This window comes from Corvus kubaryi, unplaced genomic scaffold, assembly GCF_017639235.1.
Source record: "Corvus kubaryi isolate FWS band 111438036 unplaced genomic scaffold, C.kubaryi_AGA036_p1.0 37334, whole genome shotgun sequence".
NCBI classification, from domain to species: domain Eukaryota; kingdom Metazoa; phylum Chordata; class Aves; order Passeriformes; family Corvidae; genus Corvus; species Corvus kubaryi.
In genome coordinates, this window is record NW_024581108.1 from 9,734,821 (window position 1) to 9,754,813 (window position 19,993).

At 37.8% G+C, this 19,993-nt stretch overlaps 1 protein-coding gene across 3 annotated transcripts in view; it reads right to left on the reverse strand.

Annotated features, from left to right (window-relative positions):
• RPAP2 (RNA polymerase II associated protein 2) overlaps positions 1–19,986 on the reverse strand; it is a 35,657-nt gene extending 15,671 nt beyond the window's left edge. For 2 of the 3 annotated variants that reach the window (XM_042030223.1, XM_042030222.1), the window contains exons 1-11: positions 19,923–19,986; positions 19,034–19,079; positions 18,173–18,287; positions 17,395–17,493; positions 16,279–16,344; positions 14,949–15,037; positions 12,729–12,764; positions 10,964–11,900; positions 10,557–10,651; positions 8,717–8,797; positions 2,491–2,559 (exon numbers count right to left, since the gene is read on the reverse strand). In XM_042030223.1, the coding sequence (XP_041886157.1) occupies positions 2,491–2,559; positions 8,717–8,797; positions 10,557–10,651; positions 10,964–11,900; positions 12,729–12,764; positions 14,949–15,037; positions 16,279–16,344; positions 17,395–17,493; positions 18,173–18,287; positions 19,034–19,079; positions 19,923–19,971 (1,682 nt within the window). In that variant the 5' untranslated portion in view covers positions 19,972–19,986. The remainder of the gene's footprint in view (positions 1–2,490; positions 2,560–8,716; positions 8,798–10,556; positions 10,652–10,963; positions 11,901–12,728; positions 12,765–14,948; positions 15,038–16,278; positions 16,345–17,394; positions 17,494–18,172; positions 18,288–19,033; positions 19,080–19,922) is intronic. The other variant, XM_042030224.1, reaches the window with a different exon arrangement.
• Positions 19,987–19,993: the final 7 nt, after the last annotated feature.

The following is a 19,993-nucleotide window of genomic DNA, read 5'->3' on the forward strand; positions in this document are numbered from 1 at the left end:
GCAAAGTCCAACAGTTGCTACTTGAAACAGAGCAACCTTGCCCCCTTTAATACAAAACAAAAAATACTTGAAGTCCTAGATTTTTTTGAGGTGTATTTTGAAACCCATGTTCACTCTGCTTTCTGTAGTCCCTGCACCCTGGGATACCTGTAGTATGGTCTGGCACCCACCTGGAAAGAGGAAGTATTATCCTCTACCAGGGTGTTGCTCATGCAGCTTTACTGCTTAGTGTTGGTAGTAAAATGGTCATCCTATGTCTGAAACCAGGTCAAGACATGTGAATAAATGTTGTGAAAGTGCGACTGAAGCTATTGAAGATCCACTCAGACTCAGGCCCCACACAACTCTATGATCTAAATGACATTAGATGTGCTACAATGTGCACAATATCTCAGTACAGCTAAGGGAGAAGACTTAAATAGGGCGTTAATTCTTTTTATAAGAAATATTAGCAATATATGACAGTTCCTTGGGAGACTGAAGGAGCTGAGAAAGGGCCTGAGTGAGGACCTGTCTGTGAGGGGTTGTCCAGGTCCTTGGTAGCCTTTCCCTGCACAGTCCTGGCTTCCACTAAATAGTCAAGCTTGATTAGAATTTTCAAATAATTAAATGTTCTACTTTAATCTTTCTGGAAATGATGCAACATGCATCATCTTACAAGAGGAATCTAACACTCATTCTATCCCACCTACATTCTTCCACATTCTCTCCTAAGAGGCAGCTGAGACAGTTGTTCAAAATCTCAAGATCATGAGCTTGCAAGAGCCTTACAATAAACAGAAATCAGCAGAGGTTTTATTTATGATCTCACTAATATTATAACTAAAATCTAATTATTTTATGATCAAATATAATTAATTTCTTTAGGGATGGACCTTTAGTAAGCAAAGGTAAAAAGAGACTTGGTTCTCTGCTTATACTGACTGCTACCAGGACTGCCTACTACTTGTAAAACGTTTTAAAGCAGCTGTAAAACAATCACTACTTATGTAAACATTTAGAGCTCATCATATGCAGAGATCAGCTACATATTTTAACTTCTGATCAAAAAGAAACACCATTTCCTCAACTGTACAGAAACTACTTGAAAAATTCATAAGATCTGTTTCACAAATTACCAATTCAACCATAAGAATATATAGTAAAAATGACAAAAGATTTGTTCTTATAGTTGATAAAAAATTTATGCCAAGGCATTCAAGTAAAGTTACTTTCTGTGTTCTGATTTAATGAATCATTTGAGTGGTATCTGGCGGGGTGACACAGATGTAAGGCTCGCTGAAGCCTGCTCTAATGCCTGCTGGTACCGTCTTCCTTGGGACAGCAAAGCCAGAACAATGTGTCAGACTGAAGTAATATCAAGGAAAGTAAGTGCAGTGCTGGGCATGCCATGATGCTGGCCCACGGTACTTCCTGACCTGTGAATGTCTGTAAGTACTTCTCTGTCCTACAGGCTCCAGTGACCCAGGAAGCCCAAAAGAAGCAGCAGCAGTGTGGTAATGAACAGACTCTGGAATAAAGATTTTTGCAATCTCGTAATTCAAGCTCAAGACATACAAAGACTGTTTGATGGTTTAACCCTAATGGAAGGCAGAGCCTGGCACTGTGAAACCACCAGTGATTTCTTAACCATTAACATTAGTTCAGCTTTTAATACACATTTCTGTCTGTTTAACACACTGCGAAGTTTGTGTCCTTAACTTCAGAAATGTACATGAACTGGCAAAATACAAATTAAGGAACTCACTTGATGCATATGAATGCAGCTTTTATACACCATGCTTCTGTGTAGAAGTTTACTGAAAGACACTGTAATACAATCAGGCTTCCCATTAGGGAAATCATTGTAAAGAATTTAATTCCACAGTAAGTAAAACAAAGCTAAGGAGGACTGTAGTATTGTAATCTTAAGAAACAAAGCTAATCCTCACAAAAATAAAATACTGGGTCCCAGTATTCCTTGGGAGTTGCTAAAAGAGATTTCCCCTCTAGAAGAAGTTTGCTAGAATACTTATACTATTTAGAAGCACACATATATTTATGGAAATAATTTGACTTCAATCATAAAAGTGAAACGTTTTAAGAAATTAGAAGCAAAATGAGAAATGAAAAGCTTAACAGTTATGCCAAATCCAAATAATATAATAGATGTGTCATTTTGTCCTAATGTCAGAGAGGGGAAGAATGTCTGTCAGCAGCAAATGGAAGAGGGTGAATTATACTCCTACTTCATCCTGCAAAGCCTCTTTAAAACCCCCTAAAACTTAGTTTTTCTTTTTTTTAACGTACGTTTGTCCCTCATTAACATTTGATGCAAGGGGGACAATCCTGTTTTGTCAAGAAAATTTAGTACATTTGCGTGAAAAATATATTTCTGTTTATTTCAGTTAGTTTCATGAAATCTTCCTCTTATCCGAAAATTAAATCTTGTTCCAATAAGCTAGTTAAGACAGTTGCACGTAAGAATATATGACATTTAAGGGTACTTACACAGATAGCAAAACAATAGCAATTAGAGTCCATTCAGGCATTTTGTGAATAATATTTCTGTTTGTTAACCTGAAAAAAAATTTTTAAAAAACGTCAGTACATTTCAGAGTAGAAGTAAGCAGATTTTAACAGCTGAATTTTAAGCCTACCATTAATACACTGAGTTATAATGAAGCAATTACAGCTGTATCTGAGCAATTTACCAACTCTCAAGCTTCTGTCATCCTCTAATGGAGGAACTGCAGAATTTCCAATGTCTCCTTTTTCTATATGAAAGTGGGATGGGGAAGACTGAGCAGAAGCTATTTCTTTAAAATTGCTTACAAATAGTCCTGGCTGCTATGAGGCCCCAGCTCTCACTCATACCCACTGGGAAATTCTCCAGAACTGCACATGTGTTTCTGAAAAGATGGACCTTCTTACACTTAGTTTCCCTCCTGCTGGCTTCAGATCCAGATTTGCTGTAAAAGCTGATGTGGAAACAGACTGAATTTTATAAGGTAGCGGTGACAATCCTCTGATGATTCTTGTGTTTAAAATGGAAATCCAGAATTCTAACTTACACAATGGGAGCCAGAGCAAATATAAGAGCCATATAAATACAAATGAGGTGTGAATAAAAAACCACATGGGTGTTCAAGAAAAGTGCTGCTGCATTGAATACCAGCTGACCCTTTTGGCTGAACTGCCTAATAAAACAGATCTGCTTTAAGTCAAGTACTAATCTGTGTTAAAACAATTCATCTGTGAATTGCTGTCTCAATTTAGGCATGACCCATGGTGTTCAAAACAAGCAATTTCATGGAAAAGTCAGTCAAAAATGAAGCTGTGGCTATGCAGGCACCCAAAAGAGCCAGCAGAATTAATTTTATTCAGGAAGATGGCACCATCCAACAGCTAAACTGAGGGGCAAGTGCCTCCCTATGTTTGCTTCCTTCTTGCTTTTAGTTTCCCTTCCATGAAGTCTTGTACAAATTCAATCCAGAATGAAGATACCCTGTCACTCATACCCACTCTTACAGGCACTGGTGAAGACAGTTAATTTTAAGCACACTCCTATCTGGAAACAAATTCAAATCCAGGGTTTGCTTCCCCAGTAAGACGACTTTTTTCCTAAAAAAAAATTACTTCGGGCAAGTATATAGTTACCCAAAAAAACCAAACAAAAAAAAGCTGAAATTTGAGAAAGCAGAAATATTTGTACTTGTCATTGTTAAAATTCAAATTCTATTAACTAATTCCCCAAAATTATATTCAAAATGGTGATTAAAAATGTAGGTATGAGTAAGATCTTTTATAGTAGCTGTTTGCATTTCTCTATTTCAGAAAGATATTAAAAATTAATAAAATAAATTTGTAACAATCACAGCAATATTATCTCATATTTCTCCTCAAATCTTTAAGTCTTCAAACCAAAATCTGATTTTGAAGCAATTATCACTCAAGTAGTGTCTCAACAATCTGAGTTTTGTTCAATTATGAAAGGAAAAACAATGTTTTGCACTACATACACAGGAATTGTCACATCAAACCAAAACCAACAGTTCTGGCAAATACTGATTGTATTTGTTTTTAAAAGATTCATATTTAGCAATTATTATTTGAAATAGTTAGTGAATTTAGCAACAAAGTTTGTACCTGGTAAACTGTTACATTTTTCTGGCTATAGAACAAGAGACAAAACAAAGGCAGAACATCTTGACTCAACACTGATGACAGTGATAAACACTACCAAGAAATGCCTGATGGAATCATCTTGACAGGCAATTCATACGTAACATTCCAGTTAATCTGTTATGATGAGACACAATGAAAGAGACAGCTCCAAGCCACCTGGGGAAACTGTCAAATAGAGAAAGCAGCTTTATTTCAATGCTTTACAAGGAGTTAGTATTGATTAGAGCACAGGAAGGTGTCATTCTCGTACACAAACTGAGAGATGCAGTTATTTGTGTCAATTAACTCTTATTCAATGTTAGTATTGATTGGCAAGGTCTGAACACTAGTCATTGCCATCAATATGCTATTTCTGAAAGAGGTAGTCAAAAGACACAGATAACCAGCAGGATGCAGCAATATGGATCTGCTGCTGTACTACTGTCACTGCACTGGATGAACAGTCAGGCCTCTGAAACTGAGTAACCTTTCAGTACAACACCTGTCCTAAAACACTTGTGCAGCTGGAAAAAAAAAACATTTCAGGCAGATCAGAGTAAAGCAAGCAACCTACAGGTGTGAAGCCTTAAATAATAAGGAGCAGTGGAAGGGCAGTCACTTTCACAAACAAGCTCTGGGTCAACACCAAGGCCTCTGAAGAGCAAAGCTTTCAGAAAAAGGGAACTGCAGGGCCTCTGTAAAAATGGTTCATTAGTTCTTTGTCTTGCCTCTAGCCAAAACTGTTACTTCAGAACAATCCATGAAAGAGGTCACTAGATTTCTGTCATAAACATAAAATGTGGAAGTGTTAAAACTGTACAAAGATTTGTGTGTGTGATTTGAGTTTTGTGGTGAAATCTGTTCTGTTCAAGAGTTTGGCCAAATTCTCCCTCACCTACCTAGAGAAAGAAAACAATATGCAACTTCCCAAAACGGACTGTGACTACTTTCTTGGCCTGTGTAGGGCAGGATATGTAAGCTAGGCAAGTTGGATGATCCCAAATAGTGTGGGTTGCTTAGTTGCTGGTTTGTGGGTCCTGTGGTTCACTCCAGCAAGAGACGCTGCAGCCATCCAGCAGGACCCACGCAGTTTTCACACTCTGTGAAGCAGCCTGACTGAGCACATGGATCCAAGTGGCAGAAGCTTCCAGGATAAAGAACTAAAGAGTAAAATGCATAAAAGTTCCACCTCAGATGACCTCCTGATAACTGATTAGTGCCCAGCCTGTAAAAGAAGGGAACTCCAATAGGGAAATTGGAGGAATCCACAGTGAATAAAACCAGTAAACCCAGCATCTTTGCAAACGCAGCAGCCTTTCCTTCCCACATCCAGATTTGCAGGTGTGGGCATATATAACTGCAGTTCAAGAATCTGCCCATTCCATAAATCAGGAAATAGACTTCATGGGATTAGGATGCAAAGTTTTGACTTTAGGGAACCTTAGCTACCTGTATTTTTTCCAAAACTTGCACTAAGATGAGTGAAGTTTAATCCAGGGTGGCACGGGCAAATATGGAAGCATATATTGTTTTTCTTTAGGTTTCAACTAGACCAATTTAACCATAAAAGACAGCTTCTCTACCTCCTGGAAAACAGCAACATATTTATGTACTGTAATATCATTTAGTTTGATGACAACCAGCAAAAAATAAGCTACTATTTAACTTCAGGCTTCCTTTGAGAAAAGCCTATTTACTTGAGAAAAAGTCATTAACATCTTGATACTCCCCTACTTCCACACAGAACTTTGTCTACAACCAAGTACTACTGATTGACTTGAAACCCAGAACCTAAAATTTCACTTAACAACAGTAACAGGTAAAATAGGTATTAATAAGTACATATACAAGATAACATGCATTAATGACATATACTTAAAAGCTAAAAGACTGTCTTGGACACATGATAAAACAAACTTGTGACAAAAAGTCTTGAACACATCTCACATCTGATTCATTGGTAGAGTTCAATGTCAATGATGAGCTCCATAATGGGAATTAAAATACTTGCAACCATAAAATACAGCAGGAATCCTATTTTCTAAATTAAATATTATGCCTTAAAAAAACCCAACCACACATTCAAAATCATTTATCCTCAATTTATATATAAGAAGCTAATTTTCACTTGATCTTTTAACAAAGTGCCCCTCCACACTCAGGAGAATTATTTGACATCTCAGTTTTCGTAACAAAAGCTTACAGGCACTGAGGGACTTTGTTTGGGAAGAGCTCTAACCATTCTAAAATGTCTCTTGAGATCTCTCTAGTGTGTTTCTTAGTAGTGGTGATTGAATAAAACACTGCCCAAAGGAGGCTGAACTGCAAGTGTTCCTTTAAAAACCAATGGAGCTGAAAATCGTTGTTGCTTAGTTCACCACATGCTCTTTCACCCTTCTTAAGCTAAGCTCTGCTACAGCCATGTGTTTTATCTACTACCCTCTTTGGCAAGCTCTTCAGCCTGAAATATCTTCAGTACCAAAAGCAGGAACGAGCTCGAGCATTTATCAATGCTCCTCCATTGTCATTAAGCATTTGAACAACATTAACAAAGAAAGTAACATTTGAATTTCTATACCCTGTAAATACAAACACCATTTAAAATTTATCTCAAGTCTCCCTGCCAAAGCATTCAATCCAAAATTTAAGAGACTACTCCTAATAAATAAACTTAAACCTACATACCAAACTGGAGATTCAAGTCTATGCCTTCATCTCAATATCCATGAGCTAGCTCTTGTGTATCAACAGACCTTTCATATCAGTAATGCAAGAAGAAGAAAGGGAAGCAATAAAAACCTTTGGGCCCTATTTCCTGTATTTTTGTATTTAACTATCAGTGACAATAAAACTCCAGTTATTTTGAGATATATATTATATTAAGGCATTTTGTCTTTAGCCATCCCCCATCTAAAATCCTGAATTTCCAAGCAACTGATCTGGAATCTTCACAGTAAGAGAACACCAAGAACTCGCTACCATTACCTTCAACTTACTTCCTAACAAAAGACACAAAAATAAACTCACAAAGTGTCATCTAAGAGATCAAAACAGATTAGGGGAAACCTTTAAATTATGATGAACTACTGCTACATGAACCAGGTATTGGGTCAAAGTCCAAATAAATTCGATTTGGTTCCATTTTGTACACCCACAGATATGTGTGTGTGTGTGTGTGTGTGTGTATATATATATATACACATTTTATTTTTTATATATATATATATATATGTTTTAGAAGTCTATTTTGGTTTCAAGTCTCATTTGCTATAAACCACTGTGAAAAATTTATATTCATGCCCCACTGTCTTTGAATAGCAAAAATTATTTAAAACAGAAGTTCTGTTTTTGAGAACCTCCAGGCCTTCTTACATAATCAATCATAGAAAAGTAATTTGAAAGACACCAAAGGTAGTTTCTCCAGTTTTATCAATCCACAAGCTAAAGTGACTATTAAGCATTTAAACTGCAGAGCAACGAAAGTGTTTTAAGACACAAAGATCTTACTCAAATAATAGTTATCTATACACTATATACAAAATATCTTTGCTGGTTTCAGTGGTGTTGTTAAAATAAAAGGTTAATCAGAACTTAAAAGACTGCAATCACAGAATCAAATTCAAATAGTATCAATGTTTTTATTTAAAAGAGATAATGCACAGAGTTACCAGAAAGGAAGAATCTTCCACAGTAAGAAATCTTGCACAGAGACATCTGTGCTTTAGTGGTGTTCTTCCAGACATGGGCAAATCATAAGGAATCAGGTAGAGCTGGGTTTCTATTCACCAAAGCCTAGATTCCTTGTGGCACATGTCACATGAATGTATTTTGGAAAATTTACATGTAAACCTCAGGCAGGTTGAAGATGTGGGAAGGAGTTTCAAGAGTGACAATGCACACACAGTTAACAACTGCTGTTGCTCTTTTTCTGACAATACTTGAGGATGCAAGACACAATCTAGGTCCAACTTATGAGAGTTGCCTCCCGAAGAAAACCTAAAAATGTTCAGAGAAGTTACCATCATTCTGCTTTCCCTCCTTCTTTATCTCACTGTTTCCAAATACTGTCTTTAGTCCTACTGCGTGAAGCAGAAGCTTTGCTGGTGGTGATAGAAGTGCCCACTAGATCTACTTCCCTTTGAAATCAGGAACAAGACAGATGCAACTGACTGACTCAGGAAGTTAGTGGTAAAAATTATTAATCAGATTAAAACCATTTAGCCCAGCTGCAAGGAGCCAGAGCAAAAGAAAGGGACAGATCTCAGAAACTCATGCTTAATAGGAGGTGACGAGGTAGCAGAACCTTTAAAAGACTCACCAGCATCCTCCAGAGACCACTGGCCTAGTTTTTAAAAAATCTACAAATACTCCTGGTGACCTAGCCACTGTCAGGAGCAAGGAAAGGCCTGACTTGTTAGTCCACAGGGAATGTGACATTAGCTACACAAACACACAGCTAGAAAAGAGCAAATCTGCAATAGGGCCCTCTCTGTGCCCAAACCACAAATCATTCAACAGCATGTTTAATTAATCAATTTATAAGAATCTCTAAGTATAGACCAATACTCACCGGAAAGTTTTGACAAGACTTTTTAGCTCTGTATAAACATCGCCTGAAGCAATCTGAAGAGGGCCCAAAACTGCAGATAATCTAGAAGGCAAAAGACACCAGTCAATATACATTGTCCTCTCTTTCTCGTTTCTTCTCAAGTAAGACTTCCACCAAAGCACATCAAAGTTACTAAAAAGGAGGAGATTGACTTTCGTGCAGCAGATCAGGCCTGCAGTTTTCACTTCAGCTGCCTCTGTGTGGTGTTTGGGCCAACACCTTCACTTTGCAACTGCCTGCTTTTAAAAATAAGCTCTAGTTCAGTGTGAATGCGAAGATTTAAATATAGTTCTACATACATATTCTTACTAATTTCACCTTTCAGTTCTGAAAAATATTCATACAATTTTGAGGACTAGAACTACAGGCCTTACAAATTTTTGAAGGTTTATATTTACTTTATATTTATTATATATTTATAATAACAATTCAAAAGGAAACTGCATGTCTAAATGAGGTATTCACACATAATATACCTGCTAACCTCAGACTCACATAGATGCAACAGAAATATCAGTCCACTGTGAGCTTGATAGTTGAAATCCAGATGATAGTTATCAGAAAATTTCAAAAGAGAGAAAAACACAGGTTTCCTCCTTACTTATCTGTGCATAAAAACGGACAGACCACACAAACTGCACATACTCTTTAACTCGTTGTTGGGATTCCCAAATAACATCCTTTGTTTTTCACACTTAGGATTAAACTCTTGCCTCTATTTATTTAATAGTTAATATGCTCTTGCATTTGAATATCCAGTTATTTGCACTATATGCACGTAGCACATAGTGTATCAGTATTACTGGAAGACTTAAGGTTTCTGTTCTCCTGTATATCACTGCATGTTTACAAAAACTGAACACAGGACTCTCACAATGTTGGGCATATTAGTTGCTTTATCACAATGAAAATGATCTCTTGATTCATGACAGGATGACTGCATCACCTCAGGAAATTTAAAACAATCGACACTTACAGACATGACACTTGGGGGGTGGTTTGATTTCATGTTTGTGGCCTATCCACATGTTGCAGGTAGAGAAAAACAGAAAGGATTTTCTTTTTATTTTGGCAGGGATGGGGAGTTGGTTGTGAGGTTTTTAAGTTTAAAAAAAAAAAAAGCTTCTGTAAAACCTAGTTTGGCTAGGTAACACAAGCTACAATGATAGAAAAGTAAATACCCCCCCCTAACAAAAAACAACAAAATCATGACTTTTAAATACTCATTTATCTGCATTGCCTTGACAACGAGAATATTTCCGAGGTCCTCTCAACTTTGACAATTTAATAATTCGAACAGCTACGTGAGAAATGCCTTAATCTTTTTTGTGTGACTCCAAAGCCCTTTTATGTATGTAAAGAAGGTCTGATGTTGGGAAAATTTTAAGATTCAGTTCTGAGGGCCTTTAATGGTTGTAGCTAGGGGCATACCAGTATCAGCCATCCAAACGTGCATTAGAAACTCTAAGACCTTTGCTTAAAGGATTACAAAGATTTGTTTACAAGTAACAGTATGCTTAATGTACAAAACAAATACCTGCACTCCTCTCAAGCAACTTCAAGGTTTCAGTTTAAACTTGAGTAGTTGGTACATGCAGACTGTGCAAACTGACACCTGCAACTGTACTACAGCTGACTGCTGCAGAAATAAGTAAGTCCTTTAGGGTAATAATGGGCTTAAGTTATGACAAGGGCCACCTAGAAAAAGCCAGGCCCATCCTTGCACAGTGTTTGTTACTTAAAACATTGATGAATGAGCACCAACTTTAGACTGACATTCACCGAAGTAAACAGTACTTACGCTTTCGTCAATTTTTCAAGGACAATTCGCTTCCTAATCTGCATTTGTGCATTTGAATCAACAAGTGGGAAGGTGAGATCTTCCTGCTGATCATCCTGTATTAGACAAAAAACTTTAACAGCTATAACCTAGTGTTTAATTAAAGTCAGTACATCAAAATAGTCACAGATAATCAGTAAGTATTTAAACATTAAGTAACTTATCTCTGAAGAGAAAAAAACCCAAACTAATTTTTAATGGGCAGACAATTGCATAATCTGATGCAACATACAGTATGCAGCTAACATAATTTTCTCTTTCCCTGTGTGAGATACTTATCCACTTATGATAACAGAAACGAAGTAATAATTCTTTCAAGGCCTGTTCAGGCTTTATACAGCCTCCACACTGTTCCACCAGACACTCACTTTGTCTCTGCTGGGATGTTCCCCTGCCTGTGCTTGTGTCGCTGCCTCTTCAGCCAAGATGTACTTTCCTTCATAGAACTCTTTTACTTGGACTTCTAAGAACTCTGTTTCTTCTTTTAACTTTTCATAACTAGGAACAGGCTTAAGTATTCCACCTGAGCCTGTGAAAGGTAAAGAGTAATTCAAGCTGTTTTCAGACTCCTCTACAGCAATAGTGTTGAGATCATCAGCTGTATCTAAGTCATCCTCATCAAGTTCTTCAGACTCCTGGTTGGCAGATACTATGCACTCTGATGAACACAAAGAAGTATAGTTCGGGCCATAGAGAAATTTTAAAGTTTCCTCAGTTCTCCATTCCGTAAGTGTTTGCCTAAGCACTTCTAATAAACTGCCTTTGGAATTAACTGGATGCCTCAGTTCAGGGTTTTTATGTTCTGTTGACTTAGCTAGTGTTCTTTTAAGATGTTCTGCTCCTCTTTTGCTCACACCTAGAAAAACTATCTGTGATCCACACGTATTTACACAGATTTCTGAAGCACTTGATTTCCCAAGAGCAGTATTGTTTGAAGGTGGTGCAGTTACTTCATTATGAACAGAGCAAGCATGTATTTCTTCCTGAGTGTCTATTTTACAATGAGAGAGTTGTTCAATGGCTTCTACCACATCTGCATCTTCAGTTTTAGGCCTGGCATGGACCTTCTGAACATGCTTCTTTTTGAGGATGCTTTTTCTGTGCAATTGCTGTGCAAAATTGGCTGAACTTGACTGACTTCCTGGTAGGACAGAAGAAACAAATTCTTGTTCAGTATCAGTACTGCTGTCACTGGCTGTGTCATGAGAAGCAGATTCACATGGATCTGAAGATATCCTAGGATTTTCAATGTCGGATGCTTTAATTACTTCATCACGTAGTTTTACCTCTTCTCCAGACTGCCCACTACAATAGAAAACACAAGCCATCAGTGAAATAAGAAATGGCTTTTACCTGCAATAGCTTTTCATTCTCACATAAGAATGATAAACAAAGCCTTTCCCCCCTTATAGCAGAAGTGTAATTTTTTGCTTTAAGAAGCTCTTTTGAAAGTCTTCTTGAACTCTTAAGAGTTGCACTGTTCTACAATCAAGATGACAAGTATAAAGAAGCAAGTTCTCAGCTGATTATTGGCAGTTAGAAAAGAACAAGATATTATTAAAGACAGCAGACCAATGTAAAATTTAGCATCATGAACAGTGCAATTTTAAAATGAAGACAGGCATGCTAACACATACGGGAACATAGTACCCTTAAATTAGGGGGACTGCTGAGCTGTTTCAGCATATATGTTTGCCACCTAATGGCAACGCTTTGCGAAAGAAAACAGAAAGTTGCACAATACACAGTGAGGTACAACGAGATGACAGAGTAGTGTGATTTCATTCTGGCTGATATAGACCTTTTAGATTAAGAAGTGCAGAAGCTTTCATCACATATAATTGGCACAATTTTCTTTATAAAGAATAGATGGCATAAAATATTCAAAGTACAAACAGTGCATTTGTTTCAGATTTCAACAGGCTCAATTAAGACACACAATCCAAGAGCAGCTGTACACTAAATCATACAGATCAAATATGCTGGATTAGAATCACAAAGAAAAAAAACCTTTGCAATAGGTTCTAGTAAGCTCTTTTCTATAACAGAGCAAATCAAAGATTCCCTTTTCATCTGCTATGATGCTAAAATTTCTAGCTATTGATGGATACAACAACAAATTTTTCAGTGTACCTCTGTCCCTCCTTCAGCAGCTCTATGTCTGGTGGTCTGCAAAAAGAAGACACAGAATGAGTATTTTCCTGCTCAATCTATTCTCTTGAAATATAAATACAAAAATAGTTGAGTTTGGAAGGAACATCTGAGGATCTTGTAGTCCAACACCCTCTGTTCAAAGCAAGGCTAGCAAGAGCAGGTTTGTGCACACATGTACAGAGAGCACGACTTGTGTGCCCGCAGCACATCGCTGTTACAGTGAACAGAATTTAACACAGTCACCAAGCCACACAAATGTTTGTCAGAAAGGACCTCTGGAAGGCTCTAGTCTGACCTCCTGCTTGAAATGCAACTGTCACCAGCGCTAGGTTAGGTCAGCCACAAATTCATGAAGTTTAAATCTTGAAAAGCTGCAAAGATGGAGATTTCAAAACATTGCGGAGTATCCTGTTTCATTCCACCATAACCTTAGCACAATTTTTTTCCCAATGTCCAACCTGAACCATTCATGCAGTTACTTGTGGCCATCAACCAAGAATAGTTTGGCTCTGTAATCTTTCTATTTTTAACTAGTTGTACACTACTTTCAGATCACCCTTTAGTCTCCTCTTTAACAAACTGAACATGCCAAGATCCTCACAGACCATGAAGTTCCTCTAGTAAAGACAATCCTGGGCTAGTTATAGGAAAATGTTTTAATTAATGCAAAAATATGAATATTCAGGATATTTTTATTTATTTTAAATTTTACTTTGTTAAAAATTAGGCTATCAAGTTAAAATTTTCTTAAGAAAATCGTTTTCAAAGGTTTCCAGAAACTAAAAACATCACTAAACAAATTCTGATGAGTTTCTTTCCAAAGCTCTATTTCCATTCAGTTATGAGGCAGCATCACAATGCTATTCCTGTTATCCAATACCAAGTGTTGAAAATCTCATCTGTCCTATGACTGAAAGAGAACCTTTTAGGCAGGCACTAAATGCAAGTCAATGCACAAGCACCTTTCAGTATGTAAAAGACCCCACAGGTTTAAATAGATGTAAAGCTGCACCACTCATACCAATAAACTGTGTTTGGAAACTAAAGGTGGTAACATAGAGTGATTTAAATTATTAGCTCCATATAACTCTTCGGAGTTTTAAGTGCAGGTTGTAGTCTTTTCTGTCACAGGAATTTCAGATATTCTACTGTGTAAATGTGTATTGGTGTGTGCACATGTACTGGTTGTGCAAAGAGGTGTAGCTAGCCAAGAACTACTGAGAGTTTGTTTGTTTTTTGAAAATCCTGCCTCCCCACCACCACCCAAAATAAATAATTAACTATGTCAAGCATACCACAACTATACACTTTTGATGTGAAGAATAAAGGGAGATTTTAGAAATACTTTTCTTAAAGACAGGAAAACAATACCTCAAAAGCACTGGTAAACTTAAACTTTTAATGAAGAGTCTAGTTTTACCTACTAGAATACCTCAGATCCAATCAGGCTGCTCAAAAGCTCTTCTCTCACTAATCAGATATTTCATATGACACCTGTAACTCCACCTAGTTTCTTCTGTTGGAAACCAGGAGACTATGAGAAGTAGTGTCTTTGAGAATGAATAAATTTGCTGAACATTCTTTATGCAAGTGTTCATTGTTCAACAGTGACACCCATTGGCTCCACTGATTACTTGCAAGCCAATGTTTCCTAAGCTAGGAACACAGACTGCATGACACTGTCCCAAAACATGTATTACAGGAAGAACAAGAAATGGGCAATCTGAAATTTGTATCAGATAAACAAGCTCTTCATGTTATAGTCTGCTTTCAGATGCAAGCATTTACAGTCTAAGCTTAAGATCGATGCCAAGTGCTATGCTAAAATTAGAAAATCTCTTGTAACAGGGTAAGATTAATTCAACCTGTACATTGTATGGTTTGTAAAAATCCAATCCTAGTAAGTACATTTTAAAGTTAATAGGAGTTAACTATTATTTATGACTCGTCTGCCGTCTAAACTAACATGGTCATGTCTACTAAGTACACGTGAGTAGTACTGAACCATGTCAATTACTGTAATCCATACAGCAGCAACACTTTTAAAACAAACACCATGCTAAGCTAATGTGTTAACATCAGTTACCTCTGCTTCAGCCAAATCACTTTGATGCGCTGCAGCTATTTAATTACCACTGCAGCCTGCATATAGAAATAATATTCTCAAAAGGTGCAATGAATGTATAAGATTATACTTACTTGTCTTCTTCTCTCATCCATACCGGACTTTTGGAAATTTGAGCTTCAAAATACTTAGATGCTCTATAGCAAAAGTTGCTGCAAAAGCACTGGCAATGAGAGAAAGCAAGAAAACATGACTAAGGCCGACTTTAATACATAGAAAAGTACAAAAGTAATTCCTTTTAATGCTTGTAAAATTAAGTACCAATACACATTTCTTTTCAAGGCTATAGCCAGGTTTTTAGTTCACCTGAGAAACCCAACCTATCAAATAGGCCTATCCCATTCCCACAAGCCACATTTAGCTGCTTCTTTCTTCCCCATTTTTCTGGTTTCTGCACTTTTATTACATACTGGGAAGCAAATCAGCGTTGGATTCTATGTAACAATAATTTAAAAAAACCCCAACAAACCAAACTGTTCAAAGAGCAACCCATAACCCAATATGCTGTTAATACAGTTTCAAAGACATACATTAAAATTCAGGTGTTTAATAATGAAAATTTTGGTTCACAAGAGAACCTGGTATTTTGCAATACTTGGAACAACACCTAAAAATCTCCAGCATCTTTGAAAAATTGATTTGCAAACTTGCATCACAAGGGAGGACAGCAAAGCATCCTACCTCTTGCTGGAGTCTTGCCTGGTTGCTCGAGAAAGCAATTCCTAAAATTTTGTGTATCCCAGAGTTTTAATCAGAGGAATGCATACTACTGACACTGAAGAAATTTGTTCTGTAACTGGTAACATTTATCTTACCATTTAATGTCTAAGTGTCTTTAGGTGATTGTGTATCCTGTGAACTGTCAAAGATGACTTTTATGCAACCACATGTGTGAACATGCTTCCAGAAAAAAAATATTTCCTGAAGAGTTAGGTTTTATGTTGAAAACTCCTCAAAAAGAAACCTAAGTGTTCCCCGAAAAAGAACACTAAGGAATATATAAGATGTAACTTGTACTACACTACTGCAAACTTCAGTGCTTGAAAAGGATGTGCACTTTGATCCTCCTAAAGCTCACTGACTATGCTGGAGCAAAATAAAGAACACTTCTTCACAAATGTCTTTAACAGATCAGCTGTGCCACATTCAAACTGATATGTAGTAAAGTAAAACTTTCCATTTTATGTTTCAACTTAGAAAACACATGTATTTTGTCTTACCAAAGACATCATCTAGAAAGTGAAATGCACGAAAATTTCATATTCTAACAGTTTGTAAAAATTATTTTCATAATAATCAAATGTATTTTTCTCTGAATCAAGCCACTATATGAATGCTGTTAAAAAATGAATTTCTGATGTTGCTACCATTAAACACATTCTAGAAACAGACTTGTTACCATACCTTTCTTTCAGTGATATCATAAACTCGGTTTGTTTTTGTTGAAATTCTGTACTTCTGCTTTGGCACCTAAAACAATACACTTTCATCAGCAAGACTGTCAGTTCCATCGTGACAACAGAGAAAAAACTTCATTCTTAATTCACATCTGTGGACATGTGCAATATATTCTATTTAACTGAACTGCATACTACAACCACCTTTCCTCTCAATTCTTCTGATGTTGCACCTTCTCAGATGTAAGAAAGGTCATTTATCTTTAATCATATACATCTCAATAATCAGTAAAAGCCAGCTCCATAAGAAAACCAGTACCAAACATATAACAGTGGAGCTGCCATGGCAGAAGCTTTCCTCATGTGTAAGTGCTGAGCACTTACAGACAGGTCCTTCTTTAATCCAGAGATATTTATATGCTGTGAGACTGTACTGTCAGACCCAGCCACTACCCAGGCAAACCCAGAGAGGAACTTATGTAAACTGTAACAGTTTTGAAATTAACATCTGTGCAAATATATGAAGTCCAAAACAGTATATTGTTTTGTACTTGAGTTGATTTTTTTCAGATAATCACATGTAGCACTGATATTATATCACAGGTTATCTAACTGACCTTTGAGCTCGGCTTAAGCTCTGATATATCACACCTAAAGAAGGATAGCTTTGATCTTGCCACAGTTGACATACATTTTCATAGCATACGTATATGCATTCACATAATAATATCCGTGTGTTGTATTATTTTTTCATGTCAATCCTTCTCATAGACATCTTTTGCTACACTGACAAAAGAACAAGATTTCGAAGTTTTTTTTCATTCACAAAGGAAGGCCATGAAGCCACAATTCAGTCATCTTTATCATTGTTGACACAGATCCATGCACTGTGATTCCGATCATTCAGTAACTGATTCTGTCATACAGTAACTCCTGTCTACTCATCAAATTTTACCTTTGACTTCAGAAGGATTATACTGAAATAGAATGATATAATGCCTGGTTCATTATTTGACAGTAATCTCTGCTTAATATTCTAACTTTAAAATTAAAAAGAAAATGCAAGAGAATAAAAATTGTGAAAAGGTTCCTTTGATAACAGGATTAATAAAAAGCAACTTACATTTTCCAGTTTATTGTGACATAGAGGATAACCACATAGCTTGATGATAGACCGTTCATCAACGATGTCTTTATAGTGAGATGGAGTAATACATTTTCCCTAAAATGACAAGAAAATAGTTCAACAACAGATACTGGAAAACTTGTCATTTTTTTGTACCCAAACCATCTCTTAAGCATATAAATATCTTAAATTTTATAACAGTTATCTATTAATATTAATAAACATTGAGAACCTACACAGGAAAAAAGGAAAAGGGTAAACAGAGAAAGAAAACAGACATGGACATTTCTTTTTACATATACAAGACCTTCATAATATTGCCTCTAGTGTGGCCCCTATTTCTGTAATTTTCCTCTGTTTACATGTTTTGTACACCTATTTATCAGCCTATTTACAACCTTAACAAGAGTAATCATCATACCATTCCAACAAAACTGTGCTGCCAGGTAACGGTGCATTTTAGAGACTCTGTCTAAATTTACAGATAGCATGAGGTAGACCTAAATTTTTTATACTTCATCTGTCAGTCCAGAACCAGAGAGGTATAAACAAAAGCTGTGATAAAAGAGCGAGGATTCATCAGTGTATACAGCCCTGCAAAACTAGGGCACGTTTTCACTGCAGAACCCGTAAAAATAAGGAAATCGTTATCAGAGCTGGCACAAGAGGGAATGAACGGTTTGTCTATTTTAAACTGCAGCAAATTGTTCCAAAAACTTTTAAGAAAAAGTACCACACTAAGATACAAAACGGTATAAAAACTTGCAACACCTACACAGTTTAGAAGGAACTCTTCAGTAATGTCCTCTTCCAGGAGCTGTTCAACAATAGACAATGCTTTTTTCTCAAATTCGATCTTCTTTCTCAGTGCAGCCTCCAGAGCTGCTTTCCTGTAACAGAACAGACACTGAATGATACAGAGGACAGATTTCTATAAAAAATTTTCTGATTGTATTTTTATCTTTTTTTCTGAAATACAGTAGCTTACATTTTCCTGCATCACACCAAAGCATCAAGTAACTGGACTAGTAATTCTGTTATAACCACAAACGGTTACATATTTTATATTGGTTTGCTTTATTTGCTGGTCAAGAAAAGTATTGATTCTCACTGTATTGCAATACACTCCCCAAATTTTCTTGCAAGAGGGAAACTCAGAACTGACTGGACAAAGAGCCTGGGACAATTTATGGAGTGCTGTCAGGAAAACAGGAACTGGGTAAGACATGCAAAATAGGAAGAAAAAAAGGACTGGGACTTGACTGAGTGTGAGGTTACAAAGTAAAGGAAGGAATAAACCAAACAAATCCCACTTCCTGAGTGTTTTTTGATGTAAATAATTATAAATGGCAGGTATGCAAAGAAGTTAAGATGGCAAAAAGCAAGGAGTACAGGCTATGGAAATACAATTTAGATTACACACTTTTAGTATATTACACAATGCTGAGGTGTGCGTGCTGTTAGAAGTTACACAGCATCACTTCAAACATATCTGCATGATGTTGATGCTGGTGATTTACTGAAGTTAGTCATAGTACTCTGAAAAAGTAAAGCCTCTGCAATGCAAAGACTGCAATTTCAAAGTGAGGCAAAACAAGACAAATGTCACAGATGTACTGTTCCTCTCAAATTATACCTTTGAGCAGCATCTTCATTTTTCAGAGCAGCTGAATGCTTATTTCCTAGAAATCAAATATAAAAATATACAAATTAGTGTATTTTCTTAACAGAGGAAAATGCTGGAACCTGAAAAATATTAAAACCTCTAAACTGTAAGCACAATCAAGATAATTGCTTAGTAACTTGCTTTTGATGGCTGTGATTTCAGTAAGCTGGTATTCAGCAACCAGTCAGACACACTTTTAAAGTGTGAAAACAGACAGGCCCAACTCTTCTCACACTCTCATTCATTGTATCCTGTATACACAAAAAAGGAAAGAATAATTCTGACAGTAATTTTGTGCCAGCTACACCCCCTGGCCCTCCAGGCCAGCGTTACTCCTGCACCCCACTGCTGTCCCCACGGCTGTCCCACCGCAGGCACCCTCACACAGAGCCGCTATTGCCGCCCTCGCTGCCGCCAGCGAGCCCTGACCCAGCTTCCGACACGGGTGCCCCGGGCAGCTGCTCCCCTACGACAAGAGCAACAGGCAGGGGAGATACCGGGCTGTTATCCTGGGAAGGACGCAGCGCTCTGACCAGCCAGCTGCACGACCCCGACACAGCCCGCGTCCGACGCTCAGGGCGGGCCGGGGCGGGCTGTCCCCTCACAGCCCGAGGGGACGCCGGGTCCCTGCCTCGCCTTGCCCGGCCCGCCGCTCATCACGGCCCCGCACCCGGTCCGGTCCGGTCCGGCCCGGCCCGGCCCGGCAGAGGCCCACAGAGCCGACCACGGCCGGCCCGCCGCTCTCCCCGGCATGGCGGGTTGGGCGAGTCCGCCGCTGTGCCGGCCTGGGGGCACAGGGAGAGCCCAAAGCGCCAGGCGGGGGGAGTGGGGGGACTGGCCCGCGAAACGTAGCCCCCACCTGCGCGCCGCCGGCGGGGCTTGCCCGTCCCGGCCGCCATCATCGCCATCACCGCCGCTCCGCCCGCCGAC